This window comes from Chlorocebus sabaeus, chromosome 13, assembly GCF_047675955.1.
Source record: "Chlorocebus sabaeus isolate Y175 chromosome 13, mChlSab1.0.hap1, whole genome shotgun sequence".
Lineage (NCBI taxonomy): Eukaryota > Metazoa > Chordata > Mammalia > Primates > Cercopithecidae > Chlorocebus > Chlorocebus sabaeus.
In genome coordinates, this window is record NC_132916.1 from 8,329,993 (window position 1) to 8,357,877 (window position 27,885).

At 39.3% G+C, this 27,885-nt stretch overlaps 1 protein-coding gene across 4 annotated transcripts in view; it reads left to right on the plus strand.

The window, feature by feature from the left end:
• Positions 1-27,885, plus strand: part of PRKN (parkin RBR E3 ubiquitin protein ligase) — a 1,397,785-nt gene that overhangs the window by 277,479 nt on the left and 1,092,421 nt on the right. For 3 of the 4 annotated variants that reach the window (XM_073022292.1, XM_073022290.1, XM_073022291.1), the window contains one exon: positions 8,351-8,514. The exons of the other annotated variant lie outside the window; for it this stretch is intronic. In XM_073022292.1, coding sequence (XP_072878393.1) covers positions 8,351-8,514 — 164 coding nt within the window. The remainder of the gene's footprint in view (positions 1-8,350; positions 8,515-27,885) is intronic. 4 annotated transcript variants of the gene reach the window in all.

Below are 27,885 nucleotides of genomic sequence, written 5' to 3' on the forward strand. Positions count from 1 at the left end.
TTTTTTTTTTTTTTTAAATAAACATTTATTTTAGAACAGTTTTAGTTTTACAGCAAAAGATGCAAAAATAGTACAGGGAGTTCCCATGTACTCCACACCCAGTTTCCCTATTTTTGACATCTTACATTGTTATACTACATTTGTTATCATTAATGAACGAATGCTGATACATTCTTATTAACTAAAATTCAAACTGTATTTGGATATTCTTAGTTTTACCAAATGTCTCTTTTCTTTTCCAGGATTCCATCCAGGCTACCGCATTGCATTTACTCATCTCCTTAGACTCTTAGACTCTAACAGTTTCTAAAGACTTTTCTTGTTTTGGATGACCTTGAAAGTTTTGAGGAGTGCTGGCCAGGTGTTATTTTTACAGTGTCCCTCAACTGCATTTTGTCCAGTGTTTTCCTGATGATTAGATGGGTTATGTGTTTTTGGGAGAAAACCCACAGAGATAAATTGCCCGTCTCATCACATTGTGTCAAGGGTAAAAATGATCAAGATGACTTACCACTGTTGATGTTGACCTTGATCACCTGGCTGAGGTAGCGCCTTTCAGGTTTCTCCACTGTGAGGTTGTTTTTCTTCCCCTTTCCATGCTGTATTCTTTGGGAGGAAGACTCTGTGTGCAGATTCCGCAGTTTACATTCACAGGGGCGTTACATTCACAGGGGCGTTTACATTCACAGGGGCGTTACAATCACAGGGGCGTTACAATCACAGGGGCGTTACATTCACAGGGGGCGTTTACATTCACAGGGGGCGTTTACATTCACAGGGGCGTTACATTCACAGGGGCGTTACAATCACAGGGGCGTTACAATCACAGGGGCGTTACATTCACAGGGGCGTTACAATCACAGGGGGCGTTTACATTCACGGGGGCGTTTACATTCACGGTGGGGGGGGGCGTTTGTATTCACAGAGGCGTTACAATCACGGGGCATTACAATCACATGGGCGTTTACATTCACATGGGCGTTTACATTCACAGGGGCGTTTACATTCACGGGGCGTTACATTCACAGGGGCGTTACAATCACGGGGCGTTTACATTCACGGGGGCGTTTACATTCACGGGGGCGTTTACATTCACGGGGGCATTTACATTCACGGGGGCGTTTACAATCACAGGGGTGTTACAATCACATGTGGGTTTACATTCACAGGGACGTTTACATTCACAGAGGCGTTACATTCACGGGGCGTTACATTCACGGGGGTGTTCACATTCATGGGGGCATTTACAATCACAGGGACATTTACTTCACAGGGGAGTTACAGTCACAGGGGCATTATACGCCACCTCCTTGAGCACATCCTTCCTTTAGCTGAGCAACGTTGAGTCTGATTTGCACCTTCATCATTCAGGGATTAGCCAGAGACGTGGGTAGACAGGAATTTGAGTTTCTCTTTATGACTCATTTTCTTCTGGTTTTCTCAGAGGCAGGTGTCCCAGTCCCGGTATTATACTTCTTCACCCAGAAAAACTGTGGCTTAAGCCTAAAGTAGTGAGAATAGGCACCCCCTTTACGTAACTGTACTCCTCCTGATGTGGACCCCCTGACTAGAAATCTTCATTTTTTTTGTTCACTCTTCTATGGCTTTTCAAGAATCTGCTTTCTTTAGTAAAGTCCCAATTTTATAGTAGTTTTTTGCAGGAGGGTTGATCCGATAGCATTTTAATAATTCACTACAAAAGGCAAAAATCCTGGCCTCTATGTGTAAGTGGGGAGATGAAATGAGGTTTCCTGTCACAAAGAACTTCAAAGACAGGGATCAAGAATTATGAAACAATCTATTAGAGGATGGTCTCATACAGCGTATACTCAAGTGCTAAATGAGTGTGCAGGTAATAGTTATAAAAATAAAATATAAAACAAATAAAAGTAACAATTAAAAATTTTAAAAACTAGCTGTAAAAATGCTTGTAGTTAGTAATAACACAGATCCTTATAACCCAATGAAGATGAAATTACACATGCAAGGTCACTTAACATTGAGCTATGGGTCCAAAGATGCAGTTCTAGAGATTTGTGTTCCACCCCTAATTATTGGGTAGGGAAATAGATGACTGTAGATGAGATTAGGTTAGAAATGAAGGACTATAGTTAACAAAATGTATTGATGGATCAAAGGGGGTAGGAATAAGGCAAAGCACTAAGACAGATGTAGGAGGAGAATGTTCATTTTATTTATCTACTGAACATCCATGTAGGTATCAAATGCTAGTAGATGCAATTATCTGAAGTTCCAGTGAGGGCCAGGCGCAGTGGCTCACTCCTGTAATCCCAGCACTTTGGGAGGCTGAGGCGAGTTGATCACCTGAGGTCAGGAGTTTGACACCAGCCTGGCCAACACGAAGATTCCTCTTCTCTACTAAAAATACAAAATTTGCTGAGTGTGGTGGTGGGTGCCTGTAATCCCAGCTACTCTGGAGTCTGAGGCAGGAGAATTGCTTGAACCTGTGAGGTGGAGGTTGCAGTGAGCTGAGATCACACCACTGGACTCCAGAGTGTGAGACAAAGTAAGACTCCAGAAAGAAAGAGGGAAAGAGAGAAGGGAAGGGAAGGGAGGAAGGAGGCAGGGAGAGAGAGAGGGAGGAGGGAGGGAAGAAGGAAGGAAGGAAGCAGGGAGCGAGGAAAGGAAGGACGGAAAGGAAGGAAAGAAGGAAGGAAGGAAGGAAGGAGAGAGAGAAAGAGAAAAAGAATAAAGGCCCAGGGAGATGGCAAGTCTGGAAATAAGGGTTTGGGAGTTGATGACATATCCATTGCATTACAGTCATGGGATTAGAGGAGGTCACCTAGGAGACTACACAGATTCAGACTGCTGGGATACTCCAAAATCTGCAGGGCCAATAAAGGGAGAGAATCCAGAAGAGGAAGCTACAAAAGTATGTCCTTTTTGAAGGTGAAACCAGAAGGGTGCACTCCCGGGTGCCAAGAGAAGAAAGGGTGATGAGAACAGAAGCCAGCTATATTCAATGTCCCTGGAAGGTCAACCTGATAAGAACAGAAATGTGATGACAGGATTGGAAGTGTAGAGCTCATTGCTTTACCAAGAGCAGTCTTCAAGTATTGGCTCACAGAAGAGTATAAAATAAAGAAATGGAGACCAATTCTCAATAAAAATTTCTATGCAGAAAAACAGAGTAGTAACTGCAGGAGGGCATGAGGACAGGTTGGTTGGTTTGTTGAAGTTAGGGAATACTAGAGTTAGTGATAGTTCTCAGAGGTGAAGAAGAAACTTCCCAGGCAAGTGACATTTGGAAACATGTGGAGTTATTTTTGGATTGCTGCGATTACCAGGGCATGCTCCTGATACTGGGTTGCAGGTGGGGCTGAACATCCCACGGAGCTTAGGACACCCTCTCATGAGGAAGAATTGCCTGTCTTCAATGCATTGAGTCCATTTATATGCTCATGTTAATGGTCTGTCTTGGGCTGTGATTTTCCTTGGGTCTCTCAGCTCTCAGCAAAAATGTCTAAGGCATCACATGAGGTTATTTGTAATCTAAAAGGACTTCACCAAACCTCTCACAGTTCTAGATATGACTTAGATTAGTCCACCTTACGTCACCTGTATTCTGCAGAATCAATCACTAGCACCAGGGGAATGCCAGGCACAGATTGGCTTGCATCATCCCTGAACCAATCATTTAACCAATGACGAGGAAGATGGGGCTGTGCTCATGAATCACATGGCTGTTCTCTGTGCAGGAGGTGGAATGGCTGCTTGAGGAGCAGCCAGAATCATTGAAGAATCATTAATTATTGATATTGACTACTATGTTTATAACTCAAAAGTTTATACCCTGGTCAGACTTGGTAAATAAAATCGTCTTGAAAGAAATGTAAGGACCCATCCACCAATGACCCCTTCCCCTCTTCCCTCTCAGTCACTGCCTTACTCTCTGGGACTTCTGAATCCTGGATAGGGATATCATAAAAAAGGAATCTGGATATGTCTCATTATGTTTTTTCTTATCAGTGCGTTATGGTGTTGATTGATAATACACATGACTGATAATGTTTACTGATATGTTGTTTGTTTCTGATGCTATGTCATCAAAACAATTATTAAAACAATGCATGTCCAAGCTTTTAATATATAATTAAACCTTAGAAAGTGGAGATGGGCCATATTCTCTATCATATCTCTTGGTCTCTGGAAGTTTTCTGTCCACCAAGAGGAGCAGAATCCAGAAAAATTGGCTACTTTACTTAGTATTTACCCACATCCTGTCTAATCTCCCTTAGTTATCATGCAAAAGACACTGCTTTAATTAACTCTACCTCCTCTAGGTGCCTAGAGTAGGGAACTGTTTTGGAGCACACACTTGCCCAGCACTGGGAGGATAGTCCCTGTACTAGTCTCTTTCTGATATTTTCTAATACATCCATAATCCCAATAAATCTTATGTAACAATAATCTTATGCATCCCTTATGCCTGTTTATTAGATCAGGAAGCTAAGCGTCAAGGTGGCCAGGTAACTTGTCATAAAATTAGCAAGCGTTACAACCAGCATTCAGGTTTCTCTTTATGTAGCTCTAAAGACATTCTGCTTTCTGTGACTTTAAAGAGGTAGTAGATGAGGAGGACTGGGTACTTCACTCCTGTTTTGGAAATCATGGCTGGAGTTCAGGGACTGGTACAGATGGGACATGACATGTTTCCAACATATGTCAGAAAAAGGTTTCACATAATGGCACTTGATTATGGACTCAGTGAATTTCTTAAGATGTTTTTTCTTACTCATGCAAATGTTTTAGTTGGTCAAATATTATGTATTTGGTTTATCTTTCCATTTTAAATTTATATTGTATATTAGATTTACTGTTAAAAATGTTCATATCTGTAGTATTTATGATTTATCTAAATGGAGCTGAAGCTTTAAATCTGTAACTTTTCTATTATAGAAAAAACTTGTATATACTTAGGATTTCAGTAGTTGTACAGAGGTATCTTGAATATGTTTTGCAGTTTCCCTTTACAAAAAAATTCTTGTCCTTGCAGTAGGAGTTCCATGATTTGAACCCCTGGAGCAAAATCGTAAACTTAAGATCTCCTGGAATTTTTATCTGTTTATATAGCAGCTTTGGCACGAATTCCAGCCACTTCTTCCCACATTCCATCCTATGGTGTATGACTTTAAATCTATTCTCACTAGTAGAAAATGAAATGTAGAACTGGGATCATATCTTTTGTCCCTATAGCCCCTAACTTGTCATGTCTCTTACCTGATGTTGGTTGTTTTATGGTCTCTGATCTGAGGATGCTGTGAAGATACCTCAGTACTTCCAGTACATTTTGGTTTCTTCCACTCTATTTTCAAAGGTGTTGAATGAAATTGACTTAAAAGTGTATCAAAAGCACCTTCATGAATTTTCTTTATTTGGAGCACTTTGTCACTAGTCATCCTTCCTTTTTCTAAACATTTTCCATGCTAGTCAGAGATGTCAAGCTTTTGTTCTTGTGATGCCATCTGGGACACCTGCCCTCACTTGAGCGTCATTTCTGTTTTGGGGCTCATGTTGTTCATGGTTATTGTTCATGGTCCTTTGCGCTTAGCTCTTCACTGGAGCTCTTATTTATTTGTACTGCTCACCCGTACAAGGAATATCTGATTTATGTCATAAAGCCTTTTTGTTGTTATCTTTTTAATCATGAGGGATAGAAATGTGGACTATTTTTAAGACGGAGTATCGCTCTGTTGCCCAGGCTGGAGTGCAGTGGCATGATCTCGGCTTACTGCAAGCTCCGCCTCCCTGGTTCACACCATTCTCCTGCCTCAGCCTCCTGAGTAGCTGGGACTACAGGCATGTGCCACCATGCCCGACTAATTTTTTTGTATTTTTAGGAGAGACGGGGTTTCACCATGTTAGCCAGGATGGTCTCGATCTCCTGACTTTGTGATCCGCCCGCCTCGGCCTCCCAAAATGCTGAGATTACAGGCGTGAGCCACCGCGCCCGGCAGAAATGTGGACTTTTTTTAGACAAGGTCTCTGTCACCCAGGGTGACAGAGTGCGGTGGCACAACCATAGCTTACGGAAACCTCTAATTCCTGGGCTTACACAACCATCCCACCTCAGCCTCCCGAGTAGCTGGGACTGCAGGTGCACGCCACCGCACCCTGCTGATTGTTTAAAAAATTTTTTGTAGAGATGGGGTCTCACTTTGTTACCCAGGCTGGTCTTGAACTTCTGGGCTCAAGTGATCCTTGCCCCTTGGTCTCCCAAAGTGTTAGGATTACAGGCTTGAACCACTGTGCCCGGTCTAGACTTTTCTTCTGAGATGGTTTCAGGAAGCCTATTTTAGTAGAAATAGAATGAGCTTTAGAGTTAGATTGAAATAAATTTGAAACCCGGCGCTATTAGAAAGTCATTAATGTCCTTAGAAAAGTAGGTACCATTCCCTGGGCCTTCGTTTATTCTATAAAATAAGGATAATAATAGGGACCTGACCAGATCACTGGGAGGCTTAGAAAAACCATGTCAGATCACAATGTCTGCCACATAGTAAGTGCCTGATTATTATTGGCATTGTAATGATTATTATAATTATGATGAAGTGGGTCATCTCACACTGGAATTGAGAAATAATTAGCTATAGTACTACATTTAAAAGAAACACAGCAGTAAATAAACAATAGCACTTGCCGTTGAGGAGTTTATTATCTTTTAAAGAAGGCAAAATGTATATCAAAAACAGCTAAATGTCCATAATTTTTAAAGGTTACAAGATGGTCGTTTTAAATACTATAAATATTATTTAATGAGTCAAATAATGTGGTCTATGGTTTATTTATGTTTTCAAGATAAAGGAACTGAGACCTAAAGAGGGAGGTTAATAGATTGACCCCTAGCATCCTAGGCCAGTTAAAGGAGTCTGGGAATTTTTGCATAGGTCTTCCTAACGCTGCAGGATATATAGATTGACCCCTAGCATCCTAAGCCAGTTAAAGGAGTCTGTGGGAATTTTTGCATAGGTCTTCCTAACGCTGCAGGATATATAGATTGACCCCTAGCATCCTAAGCCAGTTAAAGGAGTCTGTGGGAATTTTTGCATAGGTCTTCCTAATGCTGCAGGATGTACTTTTAACCCTTATGCCATCCTGCTTCCACAAGGAATGTGTTGGATATTATAAGATGTACATAGTAAATGCCACTGGTGCCCTGAATAGGGAAGATCAGGCTTTGGCAGGAGCTGATAGCCAGAGGCTTCTTGGAGGAGGTCACTTTTGAAGTGGGCCATGGGGGTAGGCAGGATTTCAATAGGAAGAGGAGAAGGAGGGAGGTCATGAATAAAAGCATGAAGTTGTGTGCAGCAGTTTTCTGTGATTTTTTTTTTTTTAACAGAGTACACATGGAGACTAATGAAGAAAGTGCTAGAATATAGGTTTGTGCTAGATGAAAGGGATCTTGGAGTCTTTCCTCACCAGCCAACAGTGTGAGACTTAAAGGATTTGAGTGGTGTGACATAGCTCTGTAGTAATAAGGCTCATTTTGCAGAACTATGTAGGGCCTTTTGGAGGTGAATGGACTGGATCGAAACTCCAGTTGGGGGCTATTATGAGGCTCTAGAAAAGATGTGATGAGAGTGTGACTTTGAGCAGTGAGAGCAAGAATGGAAAGGAAAGGGCAGATGAGAGACGCTGAAGAGGTGGGATAGCAGGTGTGGTGAGAAGACAGCATGCAAACAGACTAGAGGATGCAGCCTGGGTCTCATGGGGAACAGTGGCTTCAATAAGACAAATGGTGTCACTAGCATCCCCACCCCCTCCCTTCCAAAAGAAACGGCAAGTAATTGTCTTCATAGACCCAGTGGAGCATTTTGGCCAGGACCACCCAAGTCTAGGACTCTGAGCCATAGCCCCTAGTGGGTCTTCACTCTGGTCTATAGAGCAGCTTGGATTTTTTCCATTGCTCTACCTTGAGTGCGAATCCATTGCCTCCTATTTTTATTAAGAGCTTCACTGTGGAGGGAGCGTGAGTGTGTACAGGCTGTCAGAGCTGAGTCTTTTCAATAAACTCATGGGACTCTTTCAATTCCAATCAGGCAAGTGTCCTGCTCAAGCCTCTCTGTTTCTCAGGATGGAGGTCAAAGGGAAAATGCAATTTTGGTTTGCAGGTCACTGACAAATATATGAAAGGGAAATCTCATGGGCAACTCTGTTTTTCACAAATATTGCTCTATAGCGTTAAGTTTTTTGTTGTTTAAGTGAAAGAAAATATATGCCATTCACTGAAAGGCCGCAAGGGGTAAGTCAGTTGAGAAATGTTGCTATGGCCATTTAAGGGCTTCAAGTGATGCTCACTTCCTTTCTCCCTTCCAATTTCCTTGGTCAGTGTTTGTCAGGTTCAACTCCAGCCATGGTTTCCCAGTGGAGGTCGATTCTGACACCAGCATCTTCCAGCTCAAGGAGGTGGTTGCTAAGCGACAGGGGGTTCCGACTGACCAGTTGCGTGTGATTTTCGCAGGGAAGGAGCTGAGGAATGACTGGACTGTGCAGGTGAGTCTCCCTTGGTGGCCGTTCCTGGGATGCCGCCAGCTCCATTGCTCATGCCGCCTGCGCTGCCAATCTGACATTCATGCCTGAGATCTAATAGAATAAATAGTGCCTGGGGATTCCTTGAACTTTACTCCACACTGCTTCATTAATTCTGACCTTCTTAATTATGCATTAAAACAGCAAGCAGGAAAGATTGGAAGAACAACTGTGTGTGAGAGAGAGAGAGAGAGAAAGAACACACGAGCTAGGCTTAGTGAATAAATGTTTACTGACTACAGGAGCAGCAAGGCACAATTTCTGTGTCTGTTCAATTTCTGCCTTACTTATTCCATTTGAATCTTAATGAAGAAGGATTCGAATAAATTGTTCCCAGTCAGGCTGCTCAGTCCCTGCACTGTGAGGAATTCATAACCCAATTGTGACCCCTGGAGGATAGTGAGGGCTGCTGCTATGCTACGCTAGAGGAGGTGTGGGCTCCGGGCCTCATTGGCAACTAGCTTTGGACACTGTTTGGCCAGGACCAGAATTGCACAGTTCCACAGCTGGTGGGGAAGGAAGCCTGGAGCACAACAGAAGTATACCTTTGCATTGAATTTCTCTAAGGTTCAGTCAAATTGTCCCTGGAAATAGGCCCCTGCAACATAATAAGAGTGAATGATGCTCTCTTCTCTCCTGGCCCCAGCAGAGCTTCTGGCAGCCCACTGCTCCTAGCCCCATGAAAGCCCTATACACGTGTCATTCGGATTGGTGATCTTTGTAGGAATCAGGGGGAACTGGTGAGGTGACTGATAATACCACCATCACCTAGAACTAGAGACCAGTCCTTTGTTGGGGAAACTCGCAAATACAGCTTACCATTTGTTGACGTTATTCTTTGTGAATGCAAGAAAGACAAACGCTTTCTGGGAATGGTTCCTGTGACTGTTACGGACCCTGCAGATATGTGTTCCCCTTTTCTTAACCAGCATCAATTAATGGCACTCAGGTTTACAGCTGTATGGGGGCCACTGCTCCGCACAGGGGTACTCCTGGGTCAGGGTACACAAAGTCCGTCCTTGTATCTGCATCCTTTCCCAGTCTCTTCCGGGTGATGATATTTATGGCTTTGTAAAATGCTCTCAGAGTTTGGGTATACAAAGAAGCTATAGAAATGCAAATTGTTCCTGTCGTTCTGCATTTTGCATCTCCTGCTGATGGTGTTGAGGCACACACTCATTGTGCACAAACTGCTGGGCTCTGCTTTCAGGCAATTTGGTTTTATAAGGGAAGTGCATGTGCTAAAAAGTGTTTTGATTTTTTTTTTTCTATTTCAGTCAGCTAAAAAGCTTTTCACTGTATCTGCCAACTTCTAAATCCAAGGATGTTTCCTTCACAAATAAATAATTTTAAAACAGCTCCTTGAATCAAAACATTTTATATTGCCAGAACCTTCAGGTTCTAAACTGCCATTTGTGCTGATTCGTATAACAATTAGTGATTTCGTATGTAGTTAGACTAATTGCTTCAGAGGATTGACTTTGCAAACATATATGCATAAGACATGTGTTGATTTATGAGTCTTTATTTTGACAAACCCTTTTTAAGCCCTTCCAATGTCCTAGGCTTCTCAGGGGATCCAAAAGAGAGACATAACTCAGCCCCTGTTTTCATGGAGACTGCTCTTTATTTATGAGCCCTAAAACCAAGAGAAATATTAGATTGAACCATATGGGACTGACATTTTTATCGGTTCAACAATTTCATGTGGTTCAACCTAATAGCTATAATATATGAATATGAAACATAACTGCCATATCGCACCTGAAAATATTATGAAGTTTTAAAGGTGGAGAAAACACATCTGGTTGGAAGTCACCAGGAAGAACTTCATGGATGAATTGAATTGAGGTAGGATTCTGTAGATGCAGGAATGGAGGAATGAGCATAGAGAATGCTTGCTGAAAAGGGTGGGTTCTCGTTCTTCTAGAACCTGAAGGAGATGTTGAAGATTGGACAAAAAATAAAATATGGGCTATATTTCACATAACCTTGACTAACTTGGCATTGAAGTTTCATTGGTGGGGAACTAGAGAAAAATGGGTTGCCATAGGAGGAAATGGGAAGTCTGAAGACCCAGTTTGGTTGGGGGAAGGGTGCTGCGTTGTTCCAACGTGATGGGAGTTGATGCCAGCTGAGTACATGTGTTTGGAGATGTCTAACTGGCTGTTGAGAACTTATGTCTGAGGACCCTGAAAAAGAAAAGTTGATAATTGTGGAACTTATATTAAATCACAGTTAAATGATTTAGGTGCCGAGAATTTGGCAAACTTTGTTCATAGAAGAGTTTCACTGTAAAGACTAGGAAGTTACACATGTAATTGCAAATTGATGGCTGTGTTTTCTTTAAGTGTACAACTGGCAGAATTTTAGCATCCTTTGATATTCTTGTATAATCTTAGAACATATGTTTGCAACTATTTAGTCAATACCTTTTAGTTACTCATTATCATTACAGGGACTGTATTTCACAGTATAAGCACAAAATATATAATAATAAGTTGATGCTGAGAAAAAGAAGATGGACCTTGCATATGAGATACTTAATGCTTCCACTAATGAATAGTAAATATACACCATGGTGTCCTGAAGAGGAGATGACTGGGGTGGTATCTGTGCTTGCTGGGTGTTTTCCTCCTGTTTTCATTTTCATTATTATAGGTGATATGAGCATATATATTAGCTTATCATACAAAATTAGATATTGTGAGTATAAAAGAATACCCTATCAATAATTATTCCAGGACAAAAGGTATATGTTGGGAGTATCCTAGGAACACTGAGGCAATGCTCACCCCACATATTGAGCAGTATCTCTCACACTTAGTTTCACCTTCTTTGAGGAGGAAATTAGTTTTAGTGCCTCACCCCAGGTACTTTGGGGAACTGTAGCTTGAGACCATAGTCTTATGAAATGTCATAATTTTAAAAAGCGAGTTTGTCTATTTAACTGGCAAAGGGTATTTGTAAGACTATAATAGAATTGATGTCACATCTAAAAATTTTTCATAGAATTCTCAATTCCGGGAGAACATGCCCACAGGCCACTTAGAAAGCACTTTTAGAGTATAGTTCTTGTCATTACACACTCATCTGTTCAGTTTTGTTGTTGGCAAAACTTTAAGAACTTTAAAGAATTAAAGGAAAATGGAAAAAAATAGAGACATTGAAAAACGAATGATCTAGCGCAGATTCTGCCTCTGGGAAGCTGGAGTAGACATACTTTTCCCTCTTCCTCCCAGCAACTACACTAAAAAGCCTACACATTGCATATTGTACAGTTGACTAGTGGAGTCATGGAGTTAGGGGTGCCAACCACTATGTCGACAAAATTCGTGTATACTTTTATCTTTCCCACACTTTACCAATAGCCTGCGATTGACGGGAAGCCTTATTGACATCATAAACAGTTGATTAATACATGTTTTTCATATGTAATATGTGATGTATGCTTATAATAAAAAAAGCTAGAGAAAACATTAAGAACATTCCAAAAAAGGAGAAAACATATTTACTATGCATTAAGTAGAAGTGGATCATCAAGATTTTCATTGTCTTTGTCTTCATATTGAGTAGACTAAGGAGGAAGAGGAAGAGGGGGAGTTAGTCTTACTGTCTCAGGGGTGGCAGAGGCAGAAGAAAATCTGCATATAAATGGACCCATGCAGTTTAAACCCATGTTATTCAAGGGTCACCTTATAAGCTTATGAAGATTCTGAAAGTGGTGAGAAGAATGTGGACAGAGTAGGCATTTTAGAACCCAAGGAAGAATACAGAGGTGAATTTCTTGAGTTTTGTTTTTGCCACATTACCTCAGATGTGGAACTGAAGAAAGTGGCAACCTGGAAATGTCAACATGTGTAGACAAAAGGAAAAGAGAAGAGAAAAGAAGTCGAGAGGAAGGGAGGGGCAGAGAGAGAAGGGAGGGGGGAAGCGAAGGGAAAAGGAAGAAAGGAAGGAAGGAAGAAATCCCCAACAATGGCCTGTTTTTTATCCAAAGGACTCAGAAAGGCTGCCTAGCAACACAGAAAACATTTAGACAATAACCAGTCTACTCCAGCCAAACGCAACAGAAAAACTGCGGCCCTATCCTTTGTCCCCACCAACACTAGTAAAGGCCGAGTAAAGAGCCTTTTGTTTGAAATTTCTGAAATAAAACACTCACTGACGGGTATGACACAAGAATGGAAGGAACAGAGAGAAGAGTCAGTGAACTGGGAGATGGAACATAGAAATGACACAGTCCAAATGGCAAAGAAAAACTAGGCTGGGAAAAGAAAAAAGGAATAGAGCCTCGGAGACCCGTGGGCCTCTGATAGAGCATTTAAAGTTTGTGTCAGGGGATTCCTGGAAGGAGAAGATAATGGTGGGCAAATGCTCAAAGAAATAATTGTTGGAAACTTCCGAAGTTTGCAAGAGACATAAAGTTATAGATGGATTCATAAAGCTAAGTGAATCTAAAACAGGAAAAAACCGAAAGAAACCCACACCAACACACAACATAATTCAACTTCTTAAGACTAAAGACAAATTGTAAATCTTGAAAGAAGCCAGAGAAATATCCCACCTTCCCTATAGGGGTAAAATTGTTCTAATTACAGTGGATTTCTCATCAGAAACCATGAAGGCTAGAAGGAAGTGGCACAATGTTTTTCAAATACTGAAAGAAAGGAACTGCCAACCTGTAATATTATACCCAGTGAAAATGTCGTTCAGGAATAAAGAACAAATCAATACTTTTTTTTTAGATCAAGAAAAGCTAAGCAAATTTGTCACCAGCAGACCTACCCTAAAAGAATGGCTAAAGACATTTTCTAAGCAAATGAAACAACAACCAAAAAAAAAGGAATTTTGGAGCACTAGGAAGGAGAGAAAAACATAGTAAGCACAAATATGGGTAAATACAATGCACTGTTTTTCTCCTCTTGAGTTTTCTAAATTATGTTTGGGGGTTGCAGCAAAAGTTATAGCATTGTCGAATGTATTTCTATATGTAGAGGAAGCATTTCAGGCAAATATAAACACAGATGCAAGGAAAGGTAAGATTTCTAAACTTAAACCTATAAAATAGCAACTGCAGTAGCGCATGACAAGTTAAGAAGGTATAAAGTAACGTCTAGAGTAATCGGTAAAGTAGGTAAATGGCTAAAATAGAAAGTAAAGACAACACCAAATGCTGGTGAGGATGTGGAGAAATTGGATTACTCACAAATTGCTAATGGGAATATAAAATGGTAGAGCCATTCTGGAAAAGAATATAGCAATTTCTTTAAAAATGACGTGTGTATTTACCAGATGACAGAGTTATACTCTTATTTATTTATCCTCGAGAAATGAAGACATAAGTACACAGACAAATCTGTATATGAACGTTTATAGCAGTTTTATTCAGATTAGCAGAACATGGAAACAACTCTGATGTCTTTCATGGTCAATGGTTTAACAAACCCTAGAATATTACTCAGCAGTAAAAAAGGAGCAGGCTGTTGATACACAAAGTATCTTGGATGGATCTCAGGGGAAATGTGCTGTGTGGAAAAAACCCTTCCCCAAAGGTCGTACACTGAATAATTTTATTTATATAACATTCTCAAAATGACAAAATGATAGAAATGGAGAACAGATTCATGCTTCCCAGCGGCTCTGAAGGGAGTGGAAGCAGGCGAGAGGAGAGTGCGGCCCTGAAAGTGTAGCAGAAGGGACCCTTTGACCGTCCTCTGTGCTAACTGCAACAATGCTTATAGTACAATTATAACATCTAGCTTGACAAGATGTTACCATTGGGGGAAACTGGGGAAAAGGTAGCTGGCATCTTTCTGTGCTATCTCTTACAAATGCATTAGAATGTGTAAGCATTTTAATATAAAGTTGAATTAAAAAAAAACAGAATATCTGTCCACTTTCACAGAGGAATTGAAACTATCACTTTCTCAGAAAATCCACAAGCTTGCTGTTTGTCTCTCTTTCAAAGGGAGAGTAGGTATTCAATAAGTGATATTTAACATAAGAAATGAGAAAAACAATTTAATTGATTAGCAGACACATTTAAAGACTTGTTCATACTAAGAGTATGGGGTGAGTAAAACTTATAGAGATATTAATGTCTCTTTCTTGAATTCTTTTTTTTTTTTTTTTTGGAGACAGAGTCTCGCTCTGTTGCCCAGGCTGGAGTGCAATGGCACAATCCCTGCTCACGGCAAGCTCCGCATCCGGGTTCAAGCTATTCTCCTGCCTCAGCCTGTCAGGTTCAAGCAATTCTCCTGCCTCAGCCTCCCGAATAGCAGGGACTACAGGCGCCTGCTCCCATGCCTGGCTCATTTTTATATTTTTAGTAGAGACGGGGTTTCACCATGTCGGCCAGGCTGGTCTCAAACTCCTGACCTCAGGTGATCCACTCATCTCGGCCTCCCAAAGTGCTGAGATTACAGGCATGAGCCGCCGTGCCTGGCCTCTTTCTTGAATTCTTAAACAGAATTTTTAGAACATTATAGGTCTGGATAGACATGATGAGTATTTATTTGCAAAGTCTTTACCAAATATTTCAACTAAGCAAAAGTAAATAGTTCTTGACAATTGTGTACTCCAGTTGTACATATTTTTAAAATTACTTTGTTAGTTATGCACTATAATTTTAGGAAATAAATAAGCCAGTTTGGGCATGGTGGCTCACTCCTGTAATCCCAGCACCTTGGGAGGCTGAGGCGGGCAGATCATTAGGTCAGGAGTTCTAGACCAGCTTGTCCAAAATGGTGAAACCCTGTCTCTACTAAAAATACAAAAATCAGCTGGGCATGGTGACGTGAACCTGTAATCGCAGGTACTTGGGAAACTGAGGCAGGAGAATCATTTCAACCCAGGAGGCAGAGGTGGCAGTGAGCTGAGATCGCACCATTGCGTTCCAGCCTGGGCCATAGAGAGACTCCGTTTCAAAAAAAAAAAAAAAAGGAAATAAATGATCTGTTGTGGTTATAAAGTTAGAGAAAACATTAGTAACATATTTATGTAATATAATTTAGGGATGTAATAGCTTAATTTGTGAACTAAATTTATGCAAATTTTTTTTTTGTAGTTCAAAACTTTTTTTTTTTGAGACAGAGTCTTACTCTGTCCTGCAGGCTGGAGTGCAGAAGCATGATCTCGGCTCACTGTGACCCCTGTCTCCTGGGTTCAAGTGATTCTCCTGCCTCAGCCTCTCAAGTAGCTGGGATTTCAGACCTGTACCACCACACCCAGCTAATTTTTGTATTTTTAGTAAAGATTGCTTTCTCTATTGACTATAAAACAGAAAGAGGCTAGCATCAATTGAGAGCATTGAATACATTTCCACCATGATTTTTTGTTTGTATATAAAAGAATTCTGCAAATGACCAACATAATTCGTATTTTAACTGATTATAGGATAAAAGAAGGCCAGGCTCAATACCATTATACCCAGAGCACAGTTGTGCAGTGATTTATTTATGTGTAAGAGATTGGTCATGTAAATGAGATCCTCAATCACTACAGGACTGATACAGGCATCTTCTCTCTGAAGGGTTGCCTTGCAAATGGAACTTACTGCTGGCCTTCTTTATTTAGGCAAATATACATATCCTCTTGAGTTCCTCCAAAGAGCAGGTACATTATGATATGAACAAGTAAGTGCTGCTACATGTCTGAGTCTAGAATCAAAGAATGGTCATCTGTACAGAGCAAATGCTCACTTTGGGAAGACCCTTACTTCATCTATGTGTGTCTGGTTGCGTCTATGTGTCAGTCAGAAAGTATCCCTGAATGACTTACCTCTTTGCATAATTCAGAACCCTCAGAAATGTTATTTTTCTGTTGAAAGGAAGCCTTGACATTTCTGTGCCCATGTGGACTTATAGAACATCTCTGAGGATTGCCATCAATAAGCATAGACTTGAAGAAAAAAAAAGCTGAGATTCTTCTAACTTCTAAGAGGCTGAAGATATGTAGTCTGTGGATTCATTTAATAGGCTGTCATCTCACAAATGTTTCCATTGTGATTACACTCATATTCCAAGGCAAGCAATGTGTGAGAGGGTGAGACTGCAGCAATCCAATCTCCAAACTCTTAACATAGGATGCATCTTATTAGGGTACAGGAAACCTGATAAATGACAGAGAAGAGATGGCACACCGTGAAACTGTGTTACTATTCACCGAAGTCCTAGTTTCAAATATTCTGTTGTCTCCATTATTGGACTAAGATGGCATCATCCAATTGACCTGATGTTATCTGAGATTTTGCTTAATACAGTCATCATCCTTTAGGGAAGAATTTAAGAAATGAGAGGTTGTGTCTATACACCCAAAAGCTCTGAACCCAAAGATGATTCACTGAAATTCCGTCTTTACTTTTTTCCATTTTTACCAAGTCATTGTAACAAGCCTGAGATTATTGTCACGGAACAATAAGATTGTATATGAGAAACCTCTTTCAAACTTATATACCAAACTCACTTATGATGAATATATATGGGAGTATATGTGCTCCTTCATTTTCTATGTATATATGGGCTTGGATCATAGCTTTAATTAATAAGTTACCATTAGTAAGTATTTACTCCAGCATTGATTTTCCTTAGATATAAGTTAAATGGCAGATGAAGTTAAATGTGTGGGATATGATCATTTATGTTATAATAGTTTATGTTAAAGTATAACTTTAGTGATGTCTGTAAGACACAGAAAACACAATTAAATGGGAATGGGAGAGTCTGGCCTAATATGTTGGGTTAACTTTTTTTTTTCCTCAAATATTAGGTTTAATTTTGATAAAAATAAAATTCTCATAAACAATTTAGCAGCAGAAGTTAAATTAACTGATATTAATATTAGACAAGTGAAGATTGCCATAGTAGCCTTTATAAGGCACCGAAGGATGGGCTAAAAGATCTTTCTTTGGCCATGCACTAAATCAGAGGATGCACAGACTCATTCGAATAGAGGCAGAACATCAAGTATTTATTGAACTGTTGTACAAGCCCATGATTTATAAAGTTGGTGTCAGTATAGTGTTCTAGTATCAATTGGTTTTGGATTTTTAAAAAATGTTTTAGCCTTTTGTGCGTATATGTCTTCACACAGATAAACATACATTCATTTGGGGGAATGCATTTCTTGAGAAAAGTTGTAATTTTTGTGGGTGTACTTATGTAAACTGCATTGGATTGAAGATTTTATTCATTGAATTTTATTTTGCATGGAATGTTTCCTGTCTTATTATTTGTTCTGGTCACTTTGCATTCAGAGGTATCACCCAGATAAGATTTAATATGTAGACTAATTATGGCACAGAGCTCTGTTTTTTAAATTAATAGAATATTCTCACATTAGAGGGAGAAATGAAGAATGTGAGAACCCACTGATGTTTGTGTTTTGAGTACATCACAAACTCAATTTCAGATATGTGGGCTTTTGAAAGCTCAGTGCAGGTTTTGCCAAGGATATTTTCTGCTCATTTTTATAGCCTTACGTATTTCAAAGGCAATTGGGTCTGTGTGTTTGCATTCCGCCTATACATAATTCATCAAAAACATTGTTCAGAAAAGAGAGGAAATAAACACAAACATTTGTTTAAGATGGTTCTAGTGTTATTTAAATCTTGGACGCTAAGAACTTCAGAAGCTGCTAAAGTAATTAACATCTGCTTCCTCAGTTTACCTGTTTTGTACCTTGGAGTCAATTCTTCTCATTTTGAGGAACATTGAGATACATGCTGTTCTTGTAGGAGCCTAAAACCTTTTATGTTTTTTCATTCCAAGGGAGTTTTATGATGCCATCCTACACATGTGCTTATTGCTATATATAAATGGGAAGTCAAAACTTCAAGAATGTCATATACTAGATGAAATCACTTAGAATTCAACTAGACTTTCAAATATACTGTTATAATGAAGTACAGTAGATATGAATCACTCTAAAGTCAGACTGTCTGGGAAGGGCAAGTCATTTAAGTTCTCCAGTCTTTATTTTTCTGATCTATATGAAGTGTAGATAGTAATAATGCCTATATTTTTGTATGTTTGTTTTGAGTGTTATATGAAATTTTACCTACAAAGGACTGACACATAAACACATTTTGACCTGTCATTAGTTTAATTTGGTGAATAATTCACAAAAGAAAAGATAAACAATTTTTTTTGTGATTTGCAGTGAATTCATCCCACGATTTATTCTGTTTTAAAACATTCCAAAAGGGGACAGATTTGCCTCATGCCAAATTGCCTATTCCACACTCGAACTAACCTGAGAATAGAATATATTTGTGGGAACTCCTTTGACTTGAGTCTAAACAGTTATCTTAAGAAAATAATATATTCTATTCTAATGGAGTTTACTTTTTTAATGCACTGAATATATCTGTATATGAAATTTTATTTGGGGGAGCAATTTTGCTAGAGTACTTACTGTTCAAAATCTGTTTAACAAGGGGCATGAAGTAATTGCAGATTTCTCCTAAGAGTCTGTGAGTCGCTTGAAAGTAAAATAGAGGGCAAAAGGATCAGGAAGCACTCTGAAGAGAATATACATTCTAAGACGCACTTAAATAGTTATATTTTTGCCTCTGTAATTTATGAGCAGAATGAAGATTTTGAATTTACATAATCTGTCATTTTGTAGTACACTGAAATCTAGTTGTGTGGCTTTAGCCTTGCAGATTAAATAGATACTGATCTTTTTGTATTTGTATTTGTTTTGATGGCTTTATTTTAAAGGTTGGTTTCTGTTTGTTTGGTTGTTTTTTTTTTTTTTTTTTTTTTTTTTTTTTTTTTTAAGACGGTGTCTCGCTTTGTTGCCAGGCTAGGCTGGAGTGCAGTGGTGCAATCTCCATCTCTTGGGTTCAAGTGATTCTCCTGCCTCAGCTCCACTAGTAGCTGGGATTACAGGTGTGTGCCACCACACCCAGCTAATTTTTGTATTTTTAATAGAGACGGGGTTTTTCCATGTTGGCCAGGATGATTTCGAACTCCTGACCTCGTGATCTGTCTACCTTAGCCTCCCAAAGTGCTGAGATTACAGGTGTGAGCCACCATGCCTGGCCAATCTTGGTTTCATATATGCCAATCTTTAATATTGCTTATGTCATATAATATTGCATATAGCTGGTGAGTTCATTTCTATCCTTTGCCTTCAACTCAATGGCATTGTTTTTGGGGGGAAGCATGTATCTGATTTGACCAGTCATACATTGGTCATTCAGGCCTGTTCACTGATACAATTTGAAATTTTTAAAAATTTCACTGAAGAGGGCATATAAACTTTAAAATAGACTTAATCAGTTATGGTAAAGGGGGAAATTCTTCTAATGATTCATTTCAGTTTATTAAAACCATACTATTGAAAGTTAAATAATAAGGGGTATTATTTTTTGAAAATGGCAATAAATTCACTAATTACTTTGAAGTCTTGGTCTGATTAGAAAACATACCTATAGATTTTGCATTATGAATTTGAAAAATATAATACATTTACTGATACTCTTTTAGGGTTTCCTGCTTGACTGGGTATTTTTAATTCTTGCCTCTGGTGGAGGAATGTAGTGGACAATCTCTTATTCAAAATGATTGGCAATTTTCTTTTGTTATTTTGTTTTCAATAGAAGAGATTGATGAGAGAACTACAAAAATATCAGTCTGTTTCTTTAAATAAATGAGTTTTACCTATAAAAAGTATTTAACCTATAGTTTTGTTTTGTTTTTGAGAGAGAGTCTCACTCTGTAGCCCAGGCTGGAGTGCAGTGGCACGATGTTGGCTCACTGCAACCTCTGCCTCCTAGGTTTCAGTTCACGGAATTCTCCTGCCTCAGCCTCCCGACCTAGAAATAGTTTTACATATAGTATTTTTATAGATACTTCCTAGAAAAATAAATTTTAAAAGAACTAAATGTAAATGACTGACCACAGTTTGCATATCACATTGGCCCCTCCTTAAGTTTCTGTGCACATTGATGATACCTACCTATTGGTTACAGAGTCATCTCTCTGCAGCATTCTCAATTACTGTCCATTCTCCACAAGGAAACCAAATCCATTTTTTTCTTGTTTGCAACTAAATGGGTTAAATGCAGTGATAAGCAGGTAAACTGGCTCTCTCTAAATACAAAGCTCTGGTTGTCACTTTGGAGTTTCCTTGCAAAACCTGCCAGCCCTGTTTTTTTTTAAGGGACCAGCATAAAAGCACTGAAGCCGGCGTTGGGAAGAGGCGGCATTGGGAAGAGGTGTTCCCCATCCATTCTTAGGAGGCAGCCTGATCCGGCCCAGCACACCCTCCTGGAATTGGTTCCTTATCTCAGCACACTGTTCTTCCACCCTTAGATTTGTTCTGCCCTTTTAAATCAGAAGAAATTTTCGACCATAACACTTTTTCATATACTTGAAGATAATCCATATGCCCCTCAGTTATTTCTCTTCCTATTTTAGCAGCCATATGTTTTACCTACTTTGGACGAACTGCATTTGGTCTTTCCTAAAGAGAGAGGACAGCACTAGATTCTCCAAGTGGCCTGATCTATGCTGGAGTGACTACATGCCCTGTGGTATAATCGGCCTATTAATGTGGCCTGTATTTTATTTTTAGGATCAATGATATGACTTAGAGAGCCATACAGTTCATTTAAACCCCTCCTCTGTTTTTACAAGAGATATACATAGATATATATGCCAGTTTCCCCATTCTGTATTCATACAACTGATTGTTTTAAAATCTGTTCACTCAACACTCTTTTATTGGGAACCCATTATGTGTGATAAGGCATGACCCTTGCTCCCAACAATCTTTCAGGTCACAGTGTACACATACGTGCACAAGTCATAGCGCATGGATTAGGAGGTGGGCCACGTGGGTTGGAATGTAGCTTATGCCCTTTTGACCTTTGGTGCATTAGTTAATGTCTCTGTGCCTCAGTTCCTCTCCTAAAATGAGAAAAATTGTGTTATCTACCTCACGGGATTGCTACAAGGGTTAAATGAGTCACCATACAGAAATACTTACAAGAGTGCGTTGCAACACCCCGCAATGTCAGTTGCTGGCATTACAATTTTAACATCATCATCATCATCACCATCATCATCATCGAAGTGCTGCACCCAGGAGGCACCATCTGCTCTCCTAGGCGGAGTCAGTAAGGCCTCTAAGCTGAGGAGAATCAGAAGCTGGGAATTAAGAGATAAATAGAAGTTTCCTGTTTTTAAAAGGAAGGAATGTTTTATGCAGATATTATAAAGTATGAAAAGATGCAAAGGTCTGGCACCACTTTAGGATTACAATTATTTGCTGTGACTAAACAAATGGAAAAAGTGAGAATAAGGAAGGTGATACCAGGAAGAGGATAAGCTGGGTCAAATGCAGAGGAGCTTTGCACATAATTTTTGGGAATTTAGATGCTTCCTTGGATTCTTTTAATAAACATTTGCAGGGTGTCTCCTCTGCAGCAAGCACTCCTGGTTCCTAGGTTTGGAGAGCAGTGGTAAGCAGAACAGGTGTGTTCCGGCTTTTATGGAGCTTTCTATTTGAGTGCAGACTTTAAGAAAACATAAGAGTTCTAGAGATGATTATGATCAGTTTGTGTCATGGGTGTGACAGGGTGTCAGGAGAAATGAGGCAGGTGGCAGGCCACTTAAGTGACTGTAGCGTGAGACCACGTCCTGGACTAAAGCAGGGCCAATAAAGAAGGCCATGAAGGCCAGGGCTGCATGAGAAGAGAAATCCAGGTAGACTCTCCAGGGCCAATGAATGGAGGCTATTGTGCGGGACTCCCAGGGTGCACGAGTGATGCCGTGGTTGAGGACTCTTGAATTCCTCTTTCACTGGTCTAGCTGATCAAGCTGTTAACACGGGACCTGTCATTCTTCTGGTGATGGGTAAGACAGACAAAGTCCCTTTTCATGTGGAGCCTACATTCCATGTGCAAGAAGGTTATTAATGCTTTTAGTCAGAGTGCCATGAAGATAAAAACCACATGCTAAAAAGACAGAGCAGAAGGATAGAAGAAACTTGGGTTGCCGAGGGCATCAGGGAGCCCCCAGCCAGCTCTAGACAGCTTTTGTCTAGACTTCTTGTAACCTGTGAAAAATAAACCCCAATTTGGTTATACTTCTGTAGTCAGTATTCTGGTACATGCAACCAAATACAATCTTCAGGGTTAAAGTAAGTAAAGCAACAAAAATGGTAAATTTCAGTTAGTGATAAGTGCTTGGAATTAATTAAAATAGGCTGAGGACTGGTGACACTACCTTATATTGGAAATTTAGGAAAAGCTTCTCTTGGAAGGTGAAGTTTGAACTGAAAGCTAAAGGAGCCAGCCCTGGGAATACCTGGAGAAAATAATTCCAGAGAGAGGGAGCGAAAGACCTAGAATGGGCGTTAGGTAAGCACATGCCAAGGCCATAAGGGAGGTAAGTGTGGCTGGAAGTTGGTGGAATCTAGGAGGCTAATTGGGAGGCTAGTCTAGGTGTTTTGGGGAGGGAGCATGGGGCTTCACTAGGGTACTAGAAGTTGTAATGCAGGGACACATATAGCTTTGTGATGTTTTAGAAGTTGTGTCAACGGAACTGGCAGATGTACTCATTGTGGGATGCAAGGGAAAGAGAAAATTGAAATATGACACATAGATACTTGGCTCTGTGAGATACAGAACTCATGTTAGATATTGAGGCCACCAGGCACAGAGGAGAGTGGAAGAGAAAGAGGAATGTGTTATTGTGGGAGGGGGGCAGTTCAAGTAAACTTTATTTGAGAGGTTTAAGGTTTCAAATAAATTTTAGGTGGCGATCTCCAGTAGGAAGTTTGTTTATCTGTCTGTTGTTGAGGGTGGAACAGAACAGAAATACAAATTTGAGCCTCAATGTTTGATACTTAGTGCTACCAAATAATATATAGTAAGACACATTCTTCAGATAAAGCTTATTTGAGAATAAACACATACATTCTCAGTCAAGATAAGGTTAGATGTAGAATCTAAATAGAGAACCGTAATAGAAATACATGGAGATTACATTCGTGACTTTGAATTTGATTAGCATGCTTGTTCTTTTGCAAGTCTGACATTAGCAATCTCGATTTCCTGTGCAAGTCAGATTTCCATTACGAGTCAAAGATGAACGAATTATATATAAACCATCATATAAACTTTGTAGGGAGATACATATTTGTAATTGTTATTGCAAAACACCAGGGATGGCAAAGAATATGGGAATTATATGACAAATACTAGCGGGCCCACCATTCAGCTTAAGAAAAATATTACAACTTAAACTGAAGCCCTGGATGTACTCTCTGATTCTGTTCCCTTTCTGCCTTCTCTACAGAGTTAACTATTACCCTGAATTTGGGATTTGTCATTAACAACTATGTTTTTATACTTAAAAAAAATACATTTATTACCCCATCTCTACTAAAAAAATACAAAAAATTAGCTGGCCATGGTGATAGGCACCTGTAGTCCCAGCTACTCGGGAGGCTAAGGCAGGAGAATGGTGTGAAGCCGCAAGGTTCACATCGCATCACGGCACTCCAGCCTGAGTGACAGCGTGAGACTCCATCTCAAAACAAACAAAAAAAAAACAAACATTTATTTACCAGCCTCTAAGTAATATGGAATACTACTAACTTGCATGCTTTTAAATTTTAAATAAATGATATGATGTTACCTATCTTACACAACGGAACATATTTGTTCAATCATATTTTGAGATGAATGCGTGTTAGTTGATATAGCAGTAGGTCATCTGTGTTCACTAATGAATAGCATTCCATGTGTGACATCACAATGGATTTTTTCTCATGCTATTTGGAATTTAAGTTGTTTCTAATTTTTTTGCTTCACCAACAGTGCTGCACTGAACATTATTATACAAGTCTCCTTGTATACAGATATAGGAGTTTCTCTAGACCAATTCCTAGGTCTGGTATTTGTGCACCAATAACTTCAGCTTTACTATTAATAGATATTAAATAATGGCTCTGCTAGGTGTTTGTAACAATTTAAACTCCCAATTATTCACATCCTCGCCAATGTTTAATATTTTCAGACTTTTAAATTTTGAGCCTGACTGGTGTAAACTTTCCTGTCATTGTAGATTTAACTTACATTTCCCTAATTACTAGTCAGTTAAGCATCTTTTCACATTTACTGGTCGTTTGCATTTTGTCTTCTGAGCATTTAGTATACTTTGGCCAAACTTTCTAATGGGCCTGTGATGGTTTTAAAATGTGAATTATTTTAATGCACAATGTATACTAGTATTTTGGGGCGAACGTAGGAAACAAATAATCTGCCAGCCTCTGGTTTGTCTCCTTAACTTTGATGCTGTTATTGGATGTATAAGATTTCCCACATTAATGTGGAAAACTTATATCATCTTTGTTTATGATTTGTATTTTCTGTGTCTAATGTGAAAGTTTTCCAATGTTGTGGCCTTGAATATTTTTAAAGAATATTTTTGTGTACTTTTAAAAATTTTGGTTTTTGGCTGGGCATGGTCGCTCATGCCTGTAATCCCAGCAGTTTGGGAGGCCCAGGTGGGCGTATCCTTTGAGCTCAGTAGTTTAACACCAGCCTGGGCAACATGGTGAAACCCCGTCTCTACAAATAATACAAAAATTAGCCAGGCATGCTGGTACACCTGTAGTCCCAGCTACCTGGGAGGATGAGGTGAGAGGATGGCTTGAGCCCAGGAGGCAGAGGTCGTAGTGAGCTGAGATTGTGCCACTGCACTCCAGCGTGGGTAACAGAGCCAGGCTTTGTCTCAAAAAAAAAAAATTAGTTTTTAAATATAGATCTTTAACAACTGGAATTTATCTTTGTGTACGTGTATCGTCTGAGCAAGATCCAGTTTTATTTTATTTATTTTTTCACAGGGATCACCTGTTGCATATTCCCATGATTGAATAGTCATGCTTTGTACGGTCACTTTTGACATATATCAAGTTTCTATGTATACCTGGATCTATTTTGTGTCCTCTACTCTGTTCTGTTTGTCTATTTGTCTTTCCCTGCACCAATATTATGTTGTTGTAATTACTGTAGTTTTATTATAATTTGTGATATCTGACAAGGCGTTTCACGTCACCCACCTTGTTTTTCTTTAGGAATAACTTATCTGATTTTTTGAATTACAGGAAAGATAATTCAATATTGAGATTATTATCTTGCAGTCCTTTGAAGACATAGTGTATAGCTTTTATCTTTGCTACTGGTAAGTATGTTGTGAGTCTAATTGCAGTATTTTTGGAGGTAATCTGTTTCTCTCTTGCAGCTTTAGGAATCATTTCACATCTTTGAGGTTAGTCACTATCATATCCATGTGTCCAGCTTTGGCTTTCTTTCCATATTCACTGCGGTTCCTGTATGAGAACATTCATATCTTTAATTGGTTCTAGAAAAATATACACCAGTGTCACCAAATATTACTTCTCTTCCTTTTTCATTCTCCTCTAATTCTAGAATACAAGTTCATTATATGTTGGACTTTTTATTCCTTTTTCAGAACCTCTTACTTCCTAAGTTTTTCATCGCTTTCTCTCTTTGTGCTGCATTCCAGGTAATTTAATCATGCCTTTCTTTTACCCTTAGTTGTATATTCTTAGTTATACCATTTTTGGGCCATTTTGCATTCCCAGTGGCATTCAAAGAATGGATATTTCATTGATGGGTTTTCTATCTGATTCTTTTTCCAATATCTTTTTCCACTGGCTTTTCTAATGGAATCCTGCTCTTGTTTTATATTTCAAAGTTCTTCCATTAAGTCTTCAATCATTTGAGAAATAGTAATTTAATTATATCTATACAAAATTCTGTGTCTATGGTTCTTGGGTAACTAATCGTGATGGTGACTGGGTGTATTGCTTCTCTCCCTTGGAAGATTATATTTTCACAAGGTTTATATGTTAGAATGTGAATTCTTGGGCTTTGTGGGACTGCTTCGTGGCAGGCTGGCAGTGTGTCTCTTCACCATAGTTTTAAGCTTGTCTTTGGCATACAGTGTGTAACTAATTTTTTATGTTTATTTTTCAGCGTTGTGAAAAATGGACTATATAAGTAGTATAAATTTGACCCCTTTATCAAAGGAAGAGCAGATCTCTGGTTACAAACCATCAAAAGTAAGGTCTAGTATCAGGTCAATAAGTTTTCTTCTCTTTCACCTGTTCTGATGGAGTAGATTTTTGTTTTTTTCTACTCCATCCTTTAACTAAAGTCATTGCCTTTCTAGGACTCCATTCTGCATAAGGATTTTAGTTCTAATTCTCCACCTTACATGAGGCTAAGACACCCATCTCCTATGTGGCTGTGAACCATGAACCTTGAAAGCAGCAATTTGATTTTTAATTAATGAAACTTGTTTTTGAGAGCAGTTCTGGGTTCACAGCAAAATTGTGTGGAAATTATGGAAAATTCTCAACCTCATTCCCCCACTTACACACAACCTCCCCACTACCAACATTCCCACCCCCATCCCCCAGTGGTACATTTCTTACAACTGATCCTTGACAGGTCATTATCACTCAGAGTCAGTCCTCTACATTAGGGTTCACTCTTGGTGTTGTACATTCTAAGGTCTGGACAAATGTTTAGTGACATGGATCCAACACTGTAGTATTGTGCAGTCTTTTCACTGCTTTAGAGATTTTCTGTCCCCTACCTCTTCACCCATTTCTTCCCTTTTCCCTGGGCAACTGCTAATCTGTTTACCCTTTTTATAGTTGTGCCTTTTCCAGAATGTCCTATAGATAGAATCATAAAGTAGCCTCTTCATATTGCCTTCTTTCACTTAGTAATATTCATTTTAAGTGTCTTTTGTATCCTTCATGGCTTGGTCACGTAGATCTTTTTTTGCATGGAATAGTGTTTCATTGTCTGAATGTACCACTGTTTATTTATCTGTTCACCCTCTGAGGACACGCTGGTTGCTTCCAAACTTTGGCAATTATGAACAACGCTACTATAAACATCTGTGTGTAGGTTTTTGTGTGGAAATAAATGTTCAGTTCAATTCATCACTTTTAGAATGGCATAAGCATCACCTATGTTATTAGGCATTCGTCTAAACACCCAGGGTGATTATTTTTATCCAGTGGGTGGGCACTGGATGCGTATTTGTTGAATAAACGAATGGACATTGTTTAGTATAATTAATGGTCTCTTCTGTAAGGTACCATGTAGCACTGGCTGAATTGATTTAACTCTTGAAGTCGTCATCAATTTCTGATGACGACCAGTTCCTAGAATTAGAAATTCACCTCTAAGCGATATGAGAATAGAGGAAACCAGTGGGTTGTAACTGCAGACAGACTACAGATCCTGACATTTGCATCACACTCAGCGGATTA